Source organism: Amphiprion ocellaris, chromosome 11 (assembly GCF_022539595.1).
Source record: "Amphiprion ocellaris isolate individual 3 ecotype Okinawa chromosome 11, ASM2253959v1, whole genome shotgun sequence".
In the NCBI taxonomy this organism is placed as follows: Eukaryota; Metazoa; Chordata; class Actinopteri; family Pomacentridae; genus Amphiprion; species Amphiprion ocellaris.
Genome location: NC_072776.1, coordinates 32966688 through 32987898, shown reverse-complemented (window position 1 = coordinate 32987898; position 21211 = coordinate 32966688). Strand labels below are relative to the sequence as shown.

At 37.9% G+C, this 21211-nt stretch overlaps 2 protein-coding genes across 2 annotated transcripts in view; one reads left to right on the top strand and one right to left on the bottom strand.

Moving 5' to 3' along the window:
* Positions 1 to 1771: 1771 nt before the first annotated feature.
* Positions 1772 to 21211, top strand: part of wars2 (tryptophanyl tRNA synthetase 2, mitochondrial) — a 41707-nt gene continuing 22267 nt past the window's right edge. Inside the window, exon 1 of the mRNA XM_055015541.1 lies at positions 1772 to 1889. Within this exon, the coding sequence (XP_054871516.1) occupies positions 1785 to 1889 (105 nt within the window). The 5' untranslated portion in view covers positions 1772 to 1784. The remainder of the gene's footprint in view (positions 1890 to 21211) is intronic.
* LOC111570574 (tripartite motif-containing protein 16-like) lies at positions 4436 to 7384 on the bottom strand. The gene has a single exon (XM_035949593.2). The coding sequence runs from the start codon at positions 7295 to 7297 to the stop codon at positions 5534 to 5536; it is 1764 nt and encodes a 587-aa protein (XP_035805486.2). The 5' UTR covers positions 7298 to 7384; the 3' UTR covers positions 4436 to 5533.

The window sequence follows — 21211 nt, the reverse complement described above, 5'->3', positions numbered from 1 at the left end:
TTATTTTGCCAGTTTTTATCTGTAATCTTGGAGCATTTTAAAAAAACTTATTCATTTATTTTATGAGAATCAAAGACAAAAAAGAAAGAAAGCCAAAAAAAGCAGAAAAGTGGAAAAAACAGATGTTCCCTCTTGGAATTTTTAAAACATAATGGGTATTTTTTTAAACTGCTTTAACCTGTAATTTTGCAGGAATAAAATCTTTGTCAGCCTCATGTTGCAGAGAACATTTCCTGATGTACACTGAGACCTGAAGACTGGACTATTAATGGTTTTCACATCCACTCGTCTCCACAGAGCTGCAGGAGTTCATCGTCCAACCAGGACTCAGAGTTTCAGAGTGGAGCCCAAAACGTGTCAATATGGATGGAAAATGAATCCACACCTTTAAAATTCATCAGCAGTTGGGATTTTAGTGGAAGTTCAAAGCTCCTTCTCCATTTCTAATTAAAAATAATAATAAAATCTGCCTTCTGGTGGTTGTTCGGGGTCCTAATCTCTCAAACTTATCCTGTTTTGCATAAAAAGCAGAAGAATGTGGCCTTTTTCCTTTCAGAATAAAAGCAGCAGCAGCAGCTCTTGTGGGTGGTCAGGAAACAGGAGCAGCAGTCGGACTCCGGATCTCCACCAGAACATCGGCTCTCCCAGTCCAGCCTCAGCGCCTCGGGAAATAAGAATGAATATGGAATGATGGTCTGAAGTTTGTGCTGCAAACGCAACCAGATGCAAAAAGGTGGACGGGAGGGAAAGAGACAGAAAATCCAAAATCAGGAGCAGATGTTGTGAGATGCCCTGAGAACATGAAGTAAGCAGAGTGGAGCAGCATCTCGTCCACACAGAAGGTGTGAGCAGACACAGCCATTAGCATGATGAGCACATGTCTGACACATTCTAGTAACATGTGGAGCTGAGAGGATCTCATCACGTTTCTGAACACAGCAGCTGCTTCTCACATCACACCTGAAGCTGCTCAGCTCTTCATCAGCTACTGTTCATGTGTGTTATTTACCATCATATCTCCATTTTATTAGTGTTTAACATTCATTCTACGTTATAAAGCAGAAAAGCAGCACCTCATGTTAATGTTGTATCAGTTATTTGTGAGGTAGAAGCTTCTTTTTTTATTAATAAGCAAGAAATTGTCTAATCATCCAACGTTGGTTGTGTGACGGTTTGTTCATCTGTAGTATTTAATATTTATTTTTGCCTTGTTAAATATATTTTTTACTACACATTGACTGATACCAGCTCAGGTTGCTGCATAAAGCTGTCAGTTTATGTAAATATGGATATTATTGGACATTTTAAAATATGTTTATTTTATTATCTTACAATTCTTTTCCTCAGTGTTGTTGTTCTACTCCTACTACATATTTTCTTCTACTACTACTAATACTACTCCATATTTTCGTCTTCTACTACTACTAATACTACTCCATATTTTCTTCTTCTACTACTACTAATACTACTACATATTTTCTTCTTCTACTACTACTAATACTACTACATATTTTCTTCTACTACTACTGCCACTACTACATATTTCTTCTTCGTAGTCTACTAGTAATACTACTACATTTTCTTTTCCTCTTTCTACTTCTACTACTACTAATAAAACTTACTATTATTATTTTTTTCAGAATTATTACAATCACTGACTAAAACTTTCATTCTTCCTTCTCAAACCTTTTCCTACATTTCGGTTCCGTCATTATTGACGCGCTAAACCGCCGCTCCGCTTTTTGTCCCTTCGCAGCCGCCGTAGCGTGAGGTCACGATCCAAGATGGCGCTTCCCGTGCGGACCAGCTTCAGACATGTCCGGAGATTCATTCAGAAGTTTACCATCTCTAGAAGGTCTCTGAGTTCTGCTGTCCGTCCAGACATGAAGGTAGGAGGACAAAGCGTCTAGTTCTGGTTTCCGCTTCGTGTTTCAGTCGTTTATTTTATTTGTTTTAACGCTGTTTGGACGCAGTTTAATGGAAACTTCAGCTGTTTGTCTCTTAATAAAACACACAGGAGGTCATTTACCTCACTAATCTGTTAATTAACTCAAGTAGAAGCATGTCTGGAGCTATTATTGGTGTTAATTTTCTCATATGTCTATAAATGCAGCCTTTAGGTGTCCTCTGTGAGCGTCTCAATGGAGCTAAATGACAAACAAACATTTTAAAACTAATGTTGCTTTATGCACACAAAAAAACTGTACAGATGTTTGATACAGCAGGTTAAAGTCTTCTTTTGTGGTTTAAATAATGTAATATTTACAGTTCCAGCTGCTAACATGTCTTTAATAGCAGCCTCACGCTTGTGTTGGGTCTTATTCTCAACTATTATGTACTAGTTTTATTTGTAAATCAACTTTAAAAACAAAAAATGCTTCAACAACAGACAAGACAAAAAGAGGAAAATCAGCAAATCAATATAACAGCAGAACAGCAAAAAGTGGAGATTTAGAGTTTTGTAAAGATACATGTCAAATTCTGAATTTTTAAAACAAATAAATAAGGAAACAACCACCAGTACACTACTGTAAATCACTAGACTGATAAATTGGCCACTTTTATCCCATATTATCTTACTGTAGCTCTGTAAATTGATGTAATGAAAAATAATAATAAAATAACAATGTATTTTATTTGTTTGTACCAATAAACACTCAGGAACAGATTACAAAACTTCAAACCTGAAAGCACAAAGTTTGAGCACGAAGAACTGGTTCAGTTCTAAGTTATAATGAGGATCTAAACTACAGTTCTACAGTTTCATCCAAAGCGACGTACATCTGAGAGTATATCAATGTGCTTTGAGTTATGATTTCAACCAGACACAGTTCTTTTCTTTTAGGGACGACTCTGATGCCAATTATTGGTGATCATGAAAGATTAATAAGCAATATTTGGACCTGATATACATAAAATATGATGTTTTACCAGCATGCCACATCAGAGAACCTGTCATTCATAACTGGAGTTCTTCATTAATGAGGTTGACTGTAACTGAATATGTAAAATAGAAACACTAGTGAATAAATCAGGACACTCTGTTTATGTGGGATCCACTGACTAAAGTATTTCCAGTTTCACTGAGAATCTGTCAAAAAATTACTCCAAACATTTCCAAAGTGATTCAAGATTCTCCTTAATGATTCAAAACTTCTCCAAAGTTACTCACAAAATCTTCAAAATGGTTTTAAAAAATCATTCAAAATGATTCCAAATGTTCCCAAAGTGACTCAGAATTCTGCAAATTCCAAAAAAAGAAAAAAATATATAAACAGGAGTGATTAAATAAGGACACTTTCATCTGTTTCTGTGGGATTGACTGACAAAAATGTTTCCAAAATGACTTAAATTTCTCTGAAACTCTTCCAAAACAACTCAGATTTTTTTTTTTCAAAATGATTAAGGAATTGTTGCAAATTGCTTAAAATCTGATGATGATGACATGAAATGTTTCCAAAGTGATTCAAGATTCACCATCATTATTAAAAACTTCTCCAAAGTGACTCAAAAAATCATCAAAATGGTTATAAAAAACATCCAAAATGATTCAGGATGTTTACAAATTTGGTAAAGTAGAAATAAGAGTGAATAAATCTGGACGTTCTCCTCTGATTTTGCGGAACTGACTGACAAAAAAGTCTACAATGACTTAAAACAAGACAAAATGACTTAAAATTCTCTAGAATTCTCAAAAACTCAAAAGTTACTCTAATTTTTTTTTCAAAATGGTTAAAGAATCATCCAAAATGACTCAAAATTTGATCAAAAGAACTTGAAATGTTTCCAAAATGATGAACAATTCTCTACTAAAATTCTGTAAAACAGAAACAGGAGAGATTAAATCAGGACGCGCTGCTCTGTTTATGTGGGACCAACTGAAGAAAACTTTTCAAAATGACTCAGAACTTTTCAAAAACGACTAATTTTTTTTTTTTTTTTTTTAAATGTTGAAAAAAAAGTTATCCAATTGGGAAAAAAAATTGTCAAAACATTTCCAAACTTATTAAAAAAATCTTCAAAATGGTTAAAAAGTCATCTAAAATGACTCAAAATGTTCCTAAAGTTACTCAGAATTGTCCAAATTTTGTAAAGTACAAATAGAAGTGATTAAATCAGGACCTTTTCCTCTGTTCATGTGAGATCGACTGACAAAAATGTTTTCAAAAAGATTTAAAACTTTCAAAAATGTTTCCTTAGCAACTAAGGGTTAAAGAATTGTAAAAAAAAAAAAAAAAAATGATGTAAAATCTGACAAAAATGACTCTAAACATTTCCAGTGATTCAAAGTTCCATCTGCTCTTCTTGTATTAATCTGTCTCTGTTTTATCACGTTTATTTCCCACTCAGGTCCAGATCTTAAATCTTTATTAATTACTGTTTTCCAGACTGTTTCAGGTTAATCAGGTTAAAATGAGACACTTTCTGATACAACTGAAGGAACATTAACCCCTTTAATACAGTTTACAGGAGAAAAAATAACAATATCAAATATAGAATAATCATTGCAACGTATAATTAAAGCATCAAGGACGGAATCCAGGCGCTATTAATTAATTGTTGTTTATCTGCAGATTAACATGAAACTGAATCACAAGTTTGTCGACAGTTTAGAAGCAAAACAAAACACACCAACTAAATTTTAAAAATCACCAAGTCAGATTATTAAATGACTGCTAACTGCAATAAAATATCATTAGTTTCAACCAGAAAATCCACAATAAAATACAGATCCAACACATTCTGTACAAATATCCCTGTGGAAGAGAAATGAAGCACACATTTAAATAAAAAGCTGGTTTTTCTATCTCCTCAGCTGCTTCCATAAATGCATCACTAACATTAGATTGAAGAAACATGAATTCAAATCAGATTTAGAAGGACATTAAAAGTCATTCACTGTTACATTTTCCTTCAACACTTAAGTTGTAAAATAGTTTCTGAGAAGGTAAAATGTGAAAACATGGAAATATTCACAATAAAAAGCAAAGAATAAAATGTGAATTTAGTGAGTTCATGTGTCAGGCTGATATAGATGCATGTTTTCTGTTTGTTGATGTTCAAAAGCTGCAACACTCAGCGGTTCACTGTTGTTTACTTTTAGATGATAAATTCACACAAACATTAAACATAGACTCAAATCCATTCAGACAAACTGCTTGTTTATCAACAATAATCTCAGCTGTCACAGGAAATATCAAACAGAACTGATGAAACTATGGATTACAGGACTTCAGTTCATCATTCAAATGTCTGAAAATACTAAAACAAACAAATATTTGAATCCCCCACAGTTCAACAATTCAACAGTTTGAATCCAAAACCCACAAAACATTCAGTTTCTTGTCAGATATGAAAAATAAAATCAATGTTTCAGAAGCTGAAGGCAGATTTAAAAATGAATGAAACATTAGAGAATCAATCAGTTCCATCATCATGTGACTAATTAATGCTGCAACTACAGAAGTAAACTGTAGGTCGTGAACTTAGATCAGGGCTGAACATGAGCCAACCCTCAGATGCTGGAGTTACTCTATTTGAGTTTAAGGAACTCTGCAGTGGTTCCAGTATAAAGATAAACTCCAGCATGTAGAGGTTCAGTGAATGTGGTCTGGACTCTGTGGAGGAGAGTCATGGTTTTAGAGACGCTGTAGAAGGACAGAAGACCTGCTCTGTGATCCAGATAGACTCCGATTGTGGAGGACTGACGACCAGAGACGGGAGTGGAGATGTTGTTGTAACTAAATTCATAACCGTCGATGTCACAATGTAAAGCCCAAGAGTTATCACTTTGTCCAAATCCACATTCATCGAACCCTCCTGCTCTGCAGATGCTCTTGTATGCGACCGCTACATAAACTCCTTCTCCTTCTTCTTCTTCTCCTTCTCCTTCTTCTTCTCCTTCTTCTTCTCCTTCTCCTTCTTCTTCTTCTTCTTCTTCTTCTTCTTCTCCTTCTCCTCCTCTCCACTTCACCTCCCAGTAACAACGTCCAGTCAGACTCTCTTTACTCAGGACCTGAAGACATTCAGTGAACCTGTCCGGATGATCAGGATAAGACTGTGGTTGAACCATAAATGTTGCTTTTCTGTTCCCCTCAGATAATTCCAGACGTCTGTTTGCTGTGTTTGGATCCAGAGTGATTTCTCTTGAATATTTTAAGAACTCATCTCTGGTCTTTGGTTCTGGTTGTGGCAGTAGAACATCCACTTCAGTGATTGTCAGTGAGATGTTTGTCCATGTGTCCCTCAGAATGTCCTGTATTTTATCTCTGAGCTCCTTCACAGCTGCTGTCACGTCCTCAAAGTGTCTCAGAGGACGGATGATGATGCTGGATGAGTGTGTGGACTCACTGAGTGCTGACACTGAGGGGTAGTTGTGGAGGAACTGGCTGTGATCTGGTGTATCTGAGAGCTGCTTCAGCTCAGCGTCTTTCCTCTTCAGATCTCTGATCTCCTGCTCCAGCTTCTCCTGAAGCTCTTTGACTCGACTCTCTTCGGTCTTCTGCTGGGATCTGATCTGCTGCTCCACATCTCGACCTCTTTTCTGGAGGAGACGGATCATGTGGGTGAACATCTCCTCACTGTCCTCCACTGCTTTATCAGCAGAGACTCTGATGGCCTCCAGCTCCTGTTGAAGCATCTTCACGTCTTTCTGTCTGTCCTGGATTCTCTGCTGGATGTTTAGTCGACTCACCTTCAGCTTCTTCTGCTTCTTCTTCCTTTCTGCTGCTGCTGAGATGCTTTCATGTCCTTTATGTTCATCCATGGTGCAGAGATAACAGATCACCTCTTGATCAGTGCGACAGAAAATCTTCATCATCTTACCATGAGGAGAGCAGATGTTCTCCTGGAGGTTCTTGGAGGGTTCCACCAGCTGGTGTTTCTTTAATTTAGATGAATCATAGTGAGATTGGAGGTGATTTTCACAGTAAGAAATCAGGCAGCCAAGACAGGACTTGACAGATTTCCTCTTCCTCCCAGTGCAGACATCACAGGCCACATCTTCAGGTCCAGCATAGCAGTGATCAGCAGCAGCAGCTTGGAGTCTGGTCTTCTTCACCTTCTCCACTAAACCTGCCAACGTGACGTTTTCCTGCAGGACAAGCCTGCGCCTGAGAGTCTTCGGACACTGAGGGCAGCTGTAGGTTTTCATCCTATCCTCTGTATCCCAGTGGGCTTCAATACAGTCCCTGCAGTAGCTGTGTCCACAGGAAGTAGAGACCGGATCCTTCAGGAGATCCAGACAGATGGAACAAGAGAGTTCCTGTAAATCCAGCTGATTTCTTTGCTGCGCCATTTCTCCTCTCAGTCTCACAGACGATTTGTGTTTGACTTCCTCGTACCTGAGACTAGTCTGAGCTCTGATCTACAAATCATGTGTTCCTGCAGTGAACGGTTCCTGTCAGCTTCTTCCAGAGTGCAGATCTGAAGGGGAGGAACCAGGAAATGGGTGGACAGAGTGGAGCTGCTGTGGTTGTAGAGCAGGAAGAAGTAGATTTTCAGGTTGAACTTCATTCCAGGAGGAGCAGAGAGACGCTGAGTGTTGAACCTTTTTACAGCAGAACTCATTTCTGATTCAACCCTCAGACGGCAGTTTAATCCTCCTGTTGTCTTCATTTACAGGCACCAAAAAATACTGTTTCCTTGTCTGAAAAAAATCCAAAAATTCTGCAAAAAATTTCCCCAAATTTCTGAAAATGTACAAAACCTTCAGGAAGAAAATTCCAATAACTCCTTAAAAATTTCCCTTAAAAGTTTTATTTTTAAAAAATCCCTCAAATTTGGCAAAATTTTTTTGTAAATATTTTCAAAAAATGAGTAAAAATCTTCCAAAAAAATCCTAAAAATATCTAAAGTGATTCCATATATATCAGTAAAACTTTGAATATTTTCTTTAAGAACATTCACTTAAAAATCAACCAAAATACAATAAAGAAACATTTTTAACATTTTTTTTTTGCACCAAAAAATGTTCAAAGATTTCCAAAAAATGTTGAAAATGTGGACATCAGAAGTTTCACTGTGAAATTTTATTTATTTTTTCACATTTTCAAACTTTAAACTGGGTCAATTTTCTTATGGAAAGAAATCAGGGCTGCACAGTGGTGTAGTGGTTAGCACTTTCACCTTGCAGCTAGAAGGTCCCTGGTTCGCGTCCCGGCTTTCCCGGGATCTTTCTGCATGGAGTTTGCATGTTCTCCCTGTGCATGCGTGGGTTCTCTCCGGGTACTCCGGCTTCCTCCCACAGTCCAAAAATATGCTGAGGTTAATTGATTATTCTAAATTGCCCGTAGGTGTGAATGTGAGAGTGATTGTTTGTCTCTGTATGTAGCCCTGTGACAGACTGGTGACCTGTCTAGGGTGTCCCCTGCCTTCACCTGAGTCAGCTGGGATAGACTCCAGCCCCCCCATGACCCTAGTGAGGATTAAGTGGTGTATAGATAATGGATGGATGGAAAGAAATCAAAACAGCTGTCATTGTTTTCCAGTGTTTTTAACAGAAAATACTGAAAAAATGGCCCCTTATATTTAAGCCAACAATGAATGAAATAAAATAACTGTGCTAAAATTTACAATTATAAAATGACACCATTTATTGAAACCAGAAACAGTAAAAACAGAAGAATTATTGAATTCTTTGACTATCCTCAAACATTTTATTGGCAAAAATAAACAAATCTAAGTGTAAAATTGTGACATTTCACTATAATCACTTTATTCTACATGCCTGATTTAAAAATCCCCTAAAATAAATTGTTAATCAGCTAAAATAAGACTAGAATGGAGCAGTAAACAGTAAATCTGGTGATTATACTGAAGATAATTTAATCAAATCTGAGTTAAAAAAATTGTGATATTTCTCCATAATCACTTTATTCTACAGGTTTCATTTAACAATTTGCCAAAAATAAACAGATTTATGCTGAACAGATTCTCTAAAAAAAAAACCCCAAAATGACGTGTTTGTTGTAAAATTTTGGAAGAATTGTTCAATTTTACGACGATGATCCTTGAACTTAGCGTGTGTGACGTTGAGTTTTATTGACAAAAAAATAAACAAATGTAAGTGTAAAATTAGGATATTTCATTATAAGCTATTTATTCTACATGTTTCATTTAAAATCCCCCAAAATAAAGCGTTAATAAGCTAAAATAAGGCTAGAATTAACAGCTAACAGTGAATCTGGTGATTATACTGAGTTAAATTAACCAAATCTAAGTGTAAAATTGTCATATTTCACTATAATCACTTTATTCTACATGTTTCATTTGAAAATCCCCCTAAAATACCGTGTTAATGAGCTAAAATAAGACTAGAATTAACAGTAAATCTGGCAACAATACTGAAGATAAATTTTGATAATTCACCATAATCACTTTATTGTACATGGTTCATTAAAGAATTTGCCAAAAATAAACACATTTATGCTAAACAGATTCTCTAAATAAACAAAAAAATACGCAGTTGTTGTATAATTTTGAAAGAATTATTGAATTTTTTTTGCCGGTCCTTGAACTTAGCATGTGTGACGTGGAGTTTTATTGGCAAAAATAAACTAAACTAAGTGTAAAATTGTGATATTTCACCATAATCACTTTATTCTACATGTTTCATTTAACAATTTGCCAAAAATAAACAGATTTTTGCTAATCAGACTAAAAAAAACAAACCCAGAATGATGTGTTGTAAAATTTTGAAAGAATTGTTGAATTTTACGACGATCCTCGACCTTAGCATGTGTGACGTGGAGTTTTATTGGCAAAAAATAAACAAATAAAAGTGTAAAATTAGAATATTTCATTATAAGCTATTTATTCTACATGTTTCATTTAAAATCCCCCTAAAATACAATATTAATGAGCTAAAATAAGGCTAGAATTAACAGTAAACAGTGATTCTGGTGACTAAACTGAGGTAAATTAACCAAATCTAAGTGTAAAATTGTGATATTTCATTATAAACTATTTATTCTACATCCATCCATCCATCCATCCATCCATTATCTATACACCTCTTAATCCTCACTAGGGTCATGGGGGGTGGAGTCTATCCCAGCTGACTCAGGTGAAGGCAGGGGACACCCTAGACAGGTCACCAGTCTGTCACAGGGCTACATACAGAGACAAACAATCACTCTCACATTCACACCTACGGGCAATTTAGAATGATCAATTAACCTCAGCATATTTTTGGACTGTGGGAGGAAGCCGGAGTACCCGGAGAAAACCCACGCATGCACAGGGAGAACATGCAAACTCCATGCAGAAAGATCCCGGGAAAGCCGGGACGTGAACCAGGGATCTTCTAGCTGCAAGGCGAAAGTGCTAACCACTACACCACTGTGCAGCCCTTTATTCTACATGTTTCATTTAAAAAATCCCCTAAAATAAAGTGTTAATGAGCTAAAAATAAGGCTAGAATGGAGCAGTAAACAGTAAATCTAGTGATTATACTTAGGATAAATTAACCAAATCTAAGTTATAAATTATGACATTTCACCATAATCACTTTATTCTACACGTTTCATCTAAAAAATCCCCTAAAATATGGTGTTAATGAGCTAAAATGAGACTAGAATTAACAGTTAACGGTAAATCTGGTGATTATAGTGAGGTAAATTAACCAAATCTAAGTGTAAAATTGTGATATTTCACTATTATCACAAAAATATTTAAGAATTCCTCTAAATAAAGCGCTTGCTCCGACCAGATTCTTTACTCTAACCTGAGTTTATTAATTATTTGTCATGATTTATGGATTCTTTTCTGTCGTTAGTTGCATTTAGCAGCTCTAAATCGTGACTAAAACTCTTGTTGTCGTCCGTCTGGAGTTTATCCTCTACTTCCTGTCTGCCGTGTGACGTCACTTCCTCGGTAGCTTTTCCTCAAGTGGAGCTTTTTATTGTAGAAATAAGCGAAATGGCTGCACGGCTGCCCAGGAGAAGTAAATGGGGTGTTAAGAGAAACGATGAGTCCCCTGGTGCTCGTAAGAACAACGGCTTGGACAACAACGCTAAATGCTGCAGTTTAGCGGCTGATGGACGAGCTGTAAGGCAGCAGTCTGTGTTCGGTTAGGAGGACGGTCTCCGGAGAGGCCGGGAAAGCGTTCATTAGCAGCAGGAACAGCAGGAATGAAGTGTCGCTGCTCCTTTCTGCTCCTTTTCCAGCCTCACAATGCAGCCGAGGTGTGATGTGCGTCAAAGCCGCCGCTCTCTCCGAGGCTTTTCTGGAGAAAAGGTGTTTTAAAAGTCCCAGAGCCTCCAAGGACCCAGCCTTGGACAGATGCTTTTAATTTGGAGGGGAAAGTCTATTGATACTTCAGGAGAGAATAGGATGCAGGACTGCAGACATCCATAGAAAAATCTCTGCTGTCCGTTGCTGTTCTTTTAGGAAGGAAAATTTACATTTGTTGAGTTCAAAAGTTGTCCTACTATGACATGTTGTGAATTAGCCCTAAAGAAATACAACAGAATTGGATGTAACAGAAAAATGTGATAAAACCAGCGTCGTCACATATTTTACTAATTAAGCTCATAATTTAGTAACATTTGAGGTCATGTGTGACTTAACTTTAGCCTAAACAATGAATTTTATCATTTCAGTGTCAGTTAGTATTAAAACTCTCATGTTTGCAGCCCTTTACTGCCTTCCAGCCTCTTGGTAATATATACATTCAAAGAAATGAACTGAAAAATGCAAAAAAAAAAAAGATAAAACATCAAAATTCTCTGAAAAACAAGCAAATCTTGACATTTACTTATTAAGCTCATAATTTCATAACATTGAGCTTATGCGAGAAATTATTTTGCCCAAAACAGCAAATTTAGTCATTGCTTTGTTCAGTTAGAATGAAAACAGCCTTTTACTGCCTCATGCGTCTTTGTGTTATAGAAATAAAACTGAATTGAACTGAAAAATGAGCCAACAGTAAGTTAAAATAAAAGGAGTTTAAACATCATAGCTAACATCATTCTTTGAAAAACAACCACATCTTCACATATTTCACTAATTAAGCTCGTAATTTAGTAACATTTGAACCTAAACAGTGAATTTAGTCATTTTAGTGTTTGTGTAGAATTAAAACAGCCTTTTACTGCCTTCCAGCCTCTTGGTAATATATAAATACAACTGAACTGAGCTGAAAAAATGCATAAAAAAAGTGACAGAGCATCATAATTCTCTGAAAAACAGGCAAATCTTGACATATTTTATTAATTCAACTCATTATTTTGTACCATTGTGTGTGAGTTAACTTGAACTTAAACAGTGAGTTTTGTTTCGGATTAAAACGGGCTTTAATGGCCTTCTAGCCTCTTGGTGCTATATAAATAAAATAGAATTTTAATGGAAATAAATTGAAAAATGAGCCCACGGTGAGTAAAAACAGGGTCAGTTCTCTGAAAAACAAGCAAATCGTGACATATTTTACTAATTACGCTCATAATTTCCTAACATTCGGAGCCGTGTGTGAGTTAATTGAAGCCCAAACAGTGATTGTTTTCATTTCAGGCTACTGTTAGTCTAAAAGTCTTGATGTTTGCAGCCCTTTCCTGCCTCCCATCCTCCACTGGCTGTAGATATGGCCGTCCTCTCCTGTGGTCCGTTATTGGCTGGTATCATTCATGTCAACTCGGGGCTCCAGGAAACAGGAAGTGACTTGTAATTTGCCTCTCTGAGTCCGAGCGCAGCGACTCGGGTGTCGCCTAAAACCATTAGAGCGGCTGCCGGGCCACTGGGGAGTCTCAGGCCTGGGCCAGGAAACCGGGCCTCCCCTTTGAGGACGTTCATTAAGCGGCCTATTTATTTTCAACTGTCAGAGACGCCCGTTAATCCTGGCCGCTCTCTGCCGGATAATCAGCTCTGTCGTATTCGTTCTGATTCTGGAAAACAATCCCACATGTTTCAGGAAAACCTCCATCCAGCTAAGTGGAACTACAGAGTCGCTCCCACTGCGCCTTTCCCTGACATTTTTAATTAAAACGTAGCGAGTGTCCGACGATATTCCGCCTCCTGACGCTGAGGAAACGACGGCGGTGGAGGGTTCTCGCCATAATTGCATATTGATAAATTTACGACGTGCGCGCCGGTTATTTTCTGCAGCGTCGTGACTTTTATGTGTTTTTTTCAGGTATTATTAGCTCTCCTGTCAGTCGTTTTGTTTCCTGCAAGTGGAATAAAATGAAACATGTCCGTCGTCAACACAGAGAGCAGGAGGAAGAGTTTCATGAAACTATTCAGAGAAAACAAGGAGCTTAGATTGACTTTTCCAGCTGCTGCATGTGTTTTACAGTTGAAATTACACTCAGTTTGGATGGATGGATGGATGGATGGATGGATGGATGGGTGAATGGATGAACGGATGGATGGATGGATGATGGATGGATGATGGATGGATGGATGGGTGAATGGATGAATGGATGGATAGATGGATGGATGGATGGATGGATTGATGGATGAATGGATGGATGGATGGATAGATAGATGATGGATAGATGGATGGATGGATAGATGAACGGACGGATAGATGGATACTTTATTTACCCCAAGGGAAATTCAAGTTTAGTGAGAAAGTGATACAGATGATTAAAAACTGCTGCACATAAAGTCTATAAAAGTCACAATATTCATGAAAGTGTCAGATTTTAAACACCAGACAGTAAATATCGTCAAACCTGCGCTATTTTATTCAATATTTAGACGTTATTCTGTGTTCAGACATGAAGAAATAAAGGAATTATTGTAATTTGTTTCAGTGCAGTTGCATTTTTGAGAAACAGGGTTCCCCAGAACAGGAGGGAAGTTTTAACGTGTTTAAGCAGGTCATCTTTTTGAAAAATTACTAAAATTACTCCATTTACTGAAGTTAGAAACTGTAAAAACAGGACAAATTGTCAGAGGGTTCTTGCCATCATTGCATACTGATAAATTTACGAGGTGTGCGCTGGTTATTTTTTGCAGCATTTTTTTTGTGTGGTTTTCTTTGCTACTGTTGCCCAGAGTTTTGCACAAAAAAGTTGTGTTTAGATGGACTTTTCCAGCTGCTGCATGTTTTTTAACCTGAATTTACACTCAGTTTAATGAGAAAGTGATAAAAACTACTGCATATAAAGCATGTAAAAGTCATGGAACTTGCAGATTTCAAACAGCAGACAGTAAATATCATCAAACCTGTGTTGTTATATTCAATATTTAGATGTTATTCTATGTCCAGACATGAAGGAAGAAAGGAATTATTGTCATTTATTTCAGTGAAATCACATTTTTCAGAAAACATGGTTTCTTAGAGCAGGAGGGGAGTTTTTAGCATGGATAAACATGTTGTCTTTTTAAAAAAATACTAAAAGTACTCCATTTTTTGAAGCCAGAAACTGTGAAAGTGGAACGAACATGTTTCTGCACATGTTGTCCTGTCATGTAGAACTGCAGATGTGCAAGTTTTCCTTTTTTTTTTTTTTTTTTTACTTTGATCAATTTTAAAGCCAACATGGACAAAAAAATCTGTGAAATATTCAGTGTTGGTCTGTAAAGTTTCACATGGAGGGAACTGTTCAAGCCTTTTAGAAGTTTGTTTTGTTTTTTGAGGTTCTATATTCCTTCCTACTGTAGCTTTAATCGACGTCCTCCACCTACAGCATTTCATCGTTACATCAGAACTGGTTATGTGGAACTAGTTGGACAGCAGAGTGGATGAATACGTCGTCACGGCGCCATCAGACCGGTTTGTTTCCATTCTCTGGTTGTACTCCACCTTGGATTGTGTTACATCCACTAACTTTTTGTCCTTCATTATGGCTCCCAAGCATAAATCAGACTCTTCTGATGCTTGGAAGAAAAGGAAAGCCGTCTCCTTGGAAGTGAAATTACATGTAATAAAACACTGAAGTTATAGAAACAGTGTAACTGTTGAGATTTGACCTCATTCTTAACTTTAGAAAAATCTTCCTCAGGGGAGATTTTATCGATTGTTGAACAGCAGATGTACAAATTTTCCATTTTTTGACTTGGTCGTCCCCTGCAGGCTGCAGAGGTCTGGTCCTGCCTACTGTAGCTTTAATCTGAGGGCAGCTGGAGCCTCGTCTGATTGGGCTGCGTCTATTTAAGGCTTGATCTGATTGGTCAAATGTTTGCATGCTGATTGTGAGTTCATGAAATGTGTTTATTGCATTTCAGGCAGTGTTTTTCAATTGGTTTTCCAATACTATTGCCCTAAGTTTTGCAAATTTTTCCCATTTTTTATGACTATTTTAACATCATTTAGACTGACCTCGTTCTTGACTTTGGAAAAATGTTCCTCGGTGGAGATTTTATCGGTTGTGGAGCTGCAGATGTGCAAGTTTTCCTTTCTTTGACTTTGTCTGACCAACTTTGAAGCCAACATGCATAAAAAATCAGTGAAATATTCAGCGCTGGTCTGTAAAGTGTGACAGATATGGTGTAAATAACATCAGCAGGTAACCTGAAGCCGTCACTGATCGGCTATCAGTAAACCAGAGGAGTCATTAAACGTTTAGTTTCTAACGAGGCAGATTCCAGCTTCCTGCCTCCAGCAGCTCCTCCTGGTCTTCCCCTCCAGGCTGCAGAGGTCTGCTTCCTCCAGAAGCTGCAGCCTGTTAGGGCAGGAGGCCAGCCGGCCGGCCTGCCTGGTTATTTTTGGAGCGCCGTCGGGCCCTGTCTGCGGGGAGTGCTGTTTTTGAAGGGCCTCCAGTCCCATTAATCAGCCGGGGGACCCCACGGCGTGAACGGGCCCCGAGCCCTGGCCCGCCACACTGCAGCGTTCTGTTCCTGGACCGCCGCTCTCCTCACAGTGTGAAGCTCAGAGGAACCTCATCAATCTCACCTGTCCCACACGTCAACCGCAGATTTAATCAAACGCTCCTTCTGGGCCTCTGCTGCTGCACCAGGAAAAAACGCCTCGGCCGGACCGCTCGCACGGTTATTCTCACTCCTTCGGCGCGTCGCTTCCTGTTTTATCCTTTTATTGTCCGTGCATGTTTTCTCTGTGGTCGTGTGCACTTTGTTTCCAGCTGCGATGCGTTCCCACGTGGGGGGATAAAAGAGGCCGAGTCGCCGGGCCCCATTTCCCGCCGATGGCTAGCTGAAGTGCAGCTCTGTTGGTCGCCGGCTCTAACAGGTCCCACAGTGGCCGAAGACAGAGATGGAGAAAGATACGCAGGAATGAGGAGGAACACTGGGCCCAGTGTGTCCTCCGTCCTCAGGCCCAGATCAGGAGCCACAAAGAGCCGATGGTGACTCACAGCGGGGTCGACGGCGGCGGTGGTTTCAGCGACGTGTTGAAGTTGGCGAGGTTCAAAAATAAGAAAAAAAAAAAGAGGCAGCGACTGTCGTGCCGCTGCTCAGCTCCTCGGTGAGAGAGATGTCAGTGGACCACTCCAGGAACCCGAGGCTCTGAGATGATGTATGAGGTCTGAACCGCCCGGAGCTGATCTGAGGACAGAAACGTTCTGTTAGCAAACCAGAACCGTGGCTGTGATTAATAACAAGCAGCCAAACGGTGGACCAGGACCAGCTGTAGACCACTGATCCATGATGATACAGGAGCAGCAGCAATAATAATAATAATAGTAATTACTACACAGAGGAACGCGGTGGAGTTATGTGATGATCAGCGTCTGTCCATCTGTCTATCGGCAACATAACTCATAAACGGACTAATGGATTTGGATGAAATTTTCAGGGAAGGTCAGAAATGACACAAGCATCAACCGATTAGATTTTGGCAGTGATGCAGCTTATAGTCTGGATCCATGGGTTTGTTAAAGATTTCTGTATCATTGCCAGATAGCGGCACGGTGTCACTGTAACCATGACAACAAGTGAACACTACGTCAGCTGATTGCTGATGATCACATGATTATGATCCTACTACAAATCCACACTGTGGACTTATCAGGACTTATCCATCAGAAATGATAAAAGGAACAACTGATTAAATTGCAGGAGTTTTCTGAGTCCCATCAATTCCTGCCGCCCGCTACGTATTTAGGTCACGTGATTCCGTGTCCGTACATAACCTACACATGCATAACACATGCCTGTACTCAGCGCAACGTCATGGAATGAACAGTCTTGGCAGAGTACTGCTCTCTGAGTGTTTTTGTTGTTATTATTATGACAATAATAACAATTATTATGATGATGAATATCATAATTATAATAAAATAGCAATAATAATAGTAATTATTTTGTTAATAATAATAATGGTAGTAATAATAATAACGATGAATCTCACTGATATGGGAATTTGTAATTATTTATATTTCATTTTTTATTCAGTTTTATTCTTTTATTTATTTACATATTTATGTACAACTGCTCCATGATAATAATAATTATTATTATATTGACTGTATTATTATTACAATAATAATAATAATAATAATAATAATAATAATAATAATAATAATAATAATAATAATTAATAAATAGTTATTTTATTACAAATAATAATAATATTGATTCACTAATTTGGGAATTTATTATTATTTAGATATTTTTTTTATTTTCTATTCAGTTTATTAATTCATTTATGTATTGATTATTGCAAATTACAAGTGCTCCATGATAATAATAATTATTATAATGACGTTGTTATTATTATTACTCTTATTATTTGTGTCTCAGTTTAGTAGTTTTGTGTCTCATCTTGGTCATTTTGCATCTTGTGTTTGTTTTGTGTCACGTTTTAGTCATTTGTCTAATTTCTGTCTTGTGTCTTGTTTTGATCTTTTTGTCTCATTGTTGACATTTTGTGTCTCCTTTTCTGGTTTTGCGTCTTATTTGTGTAGGTTTAGTCTCGTTTTTATCACTTTGTGTCTCGTTTTAGTCATTTTTTTTGATAATTCGTGTCATTTGTGTCTTGTTTTTGAGGTTTTGTCTGTCGTTTCAGTTGTTTTATGTCATTTTGTCTTGTTTTCAGCTTGTTGTGTCTCGTTTTTATTGTTCTGCGTCTCATTTTTTCATTTGTGTCTAGTTTGTGTAGTTTTGTGTCATTTTGAGTCACATTTATATTGCTTTTTAGGTCAGTTATGTCTCTTGTTTGCTGTTTTCTGTCTCGTTTTTGTAACATTGCGTCTCATTTGTCTTTCGTGTGTCGTTTTTTTTTATGGTTTTGTGTCTCAGTTGTGCTGTCTTATGCCTCATTTGAGTCATTTTGTGTCTGATTTTTGTTGTATTTTGGTATTTTGTCTAGTTTCTGTGGCAGCCCAAAGAGACAACACGACCACATTTCCATCCCTAAAGCCAGTTAGACAACGTGTCACATTTTCTACACTGAAAAACCTTTTAGTTGAAAGAATGTGAGCAGCAACAGTCGTGTTTCTTTGTCTGGTTCATCAGACTAAAGCTCTGGTGATCAGTGCGATCCGTCTTCCTCTATCGTCTCCAAACTTTTCCGACTCTTTTCAGCCTTTTTGTTTTCCTGCAGACGACTCGTAGCAGACGAGGGAACGCTGCTCGTTCTCTGCTCATATTATCATCGAACCACGCCATCGCTGGAGGTGACGAAAGCTTTCCTCGTCCACGTCTGCCATCTGCTGAAGGCATTACGCTGCATGTGTGTGTGACATTAACGCCAACAGCTAGAAGGTTACATACACTGAAAGGCCATGTTTTCACACTTGCAGCACCTTTCCGGGAACACGTGTTCATTTGTCTGTGTGTGTGGTAACATCCACGGGGACGGCGGTCATGTGAAAACACACACGTATGTTCGCACGTGTTCCCGGTTCCTGCCTACATCAACATCGGCGGAGCTGCGGAGGTGTCTGTCCATGTGAAGCTGACAGCTCACATCAAGGATCAACACCGGAGGAAAGAAAACTATCAGACGGCATCAGGAGCAGAAACACCAGCAGATCCGAGCTGCTTTATTAAACAATAGTCGGCCGGAGCTGGTGGAGTTCAGAATTAAACAATGTCGGGTTTCCCACAACTAACCCTAACCCTCCACGGAAACTTTTCTCTCCAAAATCTTCCAGAGTCCTGCAGCGACTGCATGTTGGGAACTGGAAAGTGCTGAATTTATCATTTAAGTCGGTGCAAGAAGCAATGAAATTAAATCCTTAATAAAGAAGAATGTCTAACAATGACAAATAATACTGACATTAATCCAAAAAAATAGCAGAATTCTGTCTAAAATCTACACATATGCAACCTTTTTGGAAGAATTGTAAGGCACTTAAAGGCTTTAAAAGTTGAATTTTTGGACATTGCGGCCAAAATCATTCAGCTTCTGCTCTAACAGAGGACACCAAAAACCTCAAAGCAGGTTTAAAAGGCATGTTACTGTTAAAAGATCATCAGAATTCCAACTTTTATCAGAGACAGAAGCTGTAAAAACAGAATTGCACAATTTTCCATTTAAATGATGATATTTTGTTTTTTAAGCGAAACAACGTCGTGTTTCCCACAATTCCAGAGAAAATCTAACTCTGGAAACTTTTCTCTCCAAAATCTTCCAGAATCTTGGAACAACTGCATTTTAGAAAATGCCGAAATTCTGAATTCATCATATAAGTCATCACAAGAAACAATGAAGTTACACCCTTAAAGAAGAAATACAACAATGACAAATGCAAAAATAAGTGGACAGTTTCATCTTTGATCTATACATGTTCATGTTCTTTTTGGCAGATTTCTGAGGATTTGCTTTTGGAAGACGTTACAAGTTGAATTTCCAAACATTGTGACCATAATCGTGCAGCTTTTACTGTCACAGTAGACTCCAAAAACCTCAAACCAGATTTGAAAGTTATGTTAACGTTAAAAGATCGACAAAATTCCATCATTTATCCGAGACAGAAGCTGTAAAAACAGAAAGATTTTCAAGTTTCAAAAAAGACTACTTTTCTTTATCCCTTTGATGCCCAGCATTTGTCAAAAGATACCCATATTCCATTGAATATGGAAAATTCAATGGGGTAAAGTTGAATTTTCTCAAACTACAGCCAAAATCATGCACTGTCTACTGTCACAGTGGAAACTAACAACTTGAAAACTCACTAGCAGGTTTGAAAGACATGTTAGCTTTAAAAGATCAGCAAAATTCCACCATTTATCTGAGACAGAAGCTGTAAAAACAAAGAAATAATTGATTAATTTTTCACTAAATTCATCATATGTTGATTTTTACGTAAAACAATGTTGCATTTCCCACAATTCCAGAGAAAATCTCACTCCATGGAAACTTTTCTCTCCAAAATCTTGTCTTTGAATGAGTGAATTTTAGGAAATGAAGTCAGCTCAAGAAAGATTATATTGCTGACGGATATAAATACTTTTTGGTGGATTTCTAAGATTGTTCACTGTCCAAGTTGAATTTTCTTCAACTGTGTCTAAAGTTGTGCACACGGACCAAACACAGCATCTGTTCGCTGTAATCAGCTGATGCAGATTTTCTCCAAATGGCCGTGAATCGTTCCATCACTTCCTGTAACACAACAGGAAACAGCCGGCATTCATCAGCTGTCGACAACAAAACACCAGCAGCAGGATCAGTGGACCAGGTGTAGCTGGAAGGACATTAAGTGTGGAATAAATCCATCGATTAATGGTTCCAGCCTTTATAAGTGGAAAACAAGAAAGGAGATCAAAAAAAGATACATTAAAATGTTCAATAAAAAGTATGAAATACAGGTATTTTCATGTAGAGCCACATTTCAGCCTCATTTTATGATGGTTTCAGGTCTTTATTAAGGCGTTTCTAAAGTTTAAACAGCTCGAAGCTCGTTTGATTTATCTAACTATGGTTTTTAAAAAGCCACAAGGTGTCAGTTCACCTCCAAGGCGTGAACTCTGCAAGTGTTTCTCCAGTGGATGAATGAACTCGCTCAGGTTTAATATAGTTCATAGCTAAGGTTTGCCAGATGATACTGTTTTATTACTGTTGGCGTTGCAGCGCAGTATTCATTACAAACATTAATTGCTTTACAGCGTTTGCTGTCTGCTCTGTCATCAAGCAGACGCTGATTTACTTCCCTGTTTAACCTACTTTCTGCTCCAGCGGCTACAGAGTTTAAAGACGACCAACAGAAACACTGAGGTGTCTGGTGAAGCAGCACGATAACATGGAAAATATCAGACAGCATGAATGAGATGCAAGTAAATTTGAGACACAAAACGATTAAACCTGGACACAAAACGACAGAAAGGAGATACAAAAAAGACAACCAAGACTAAAAAAATGACAAAA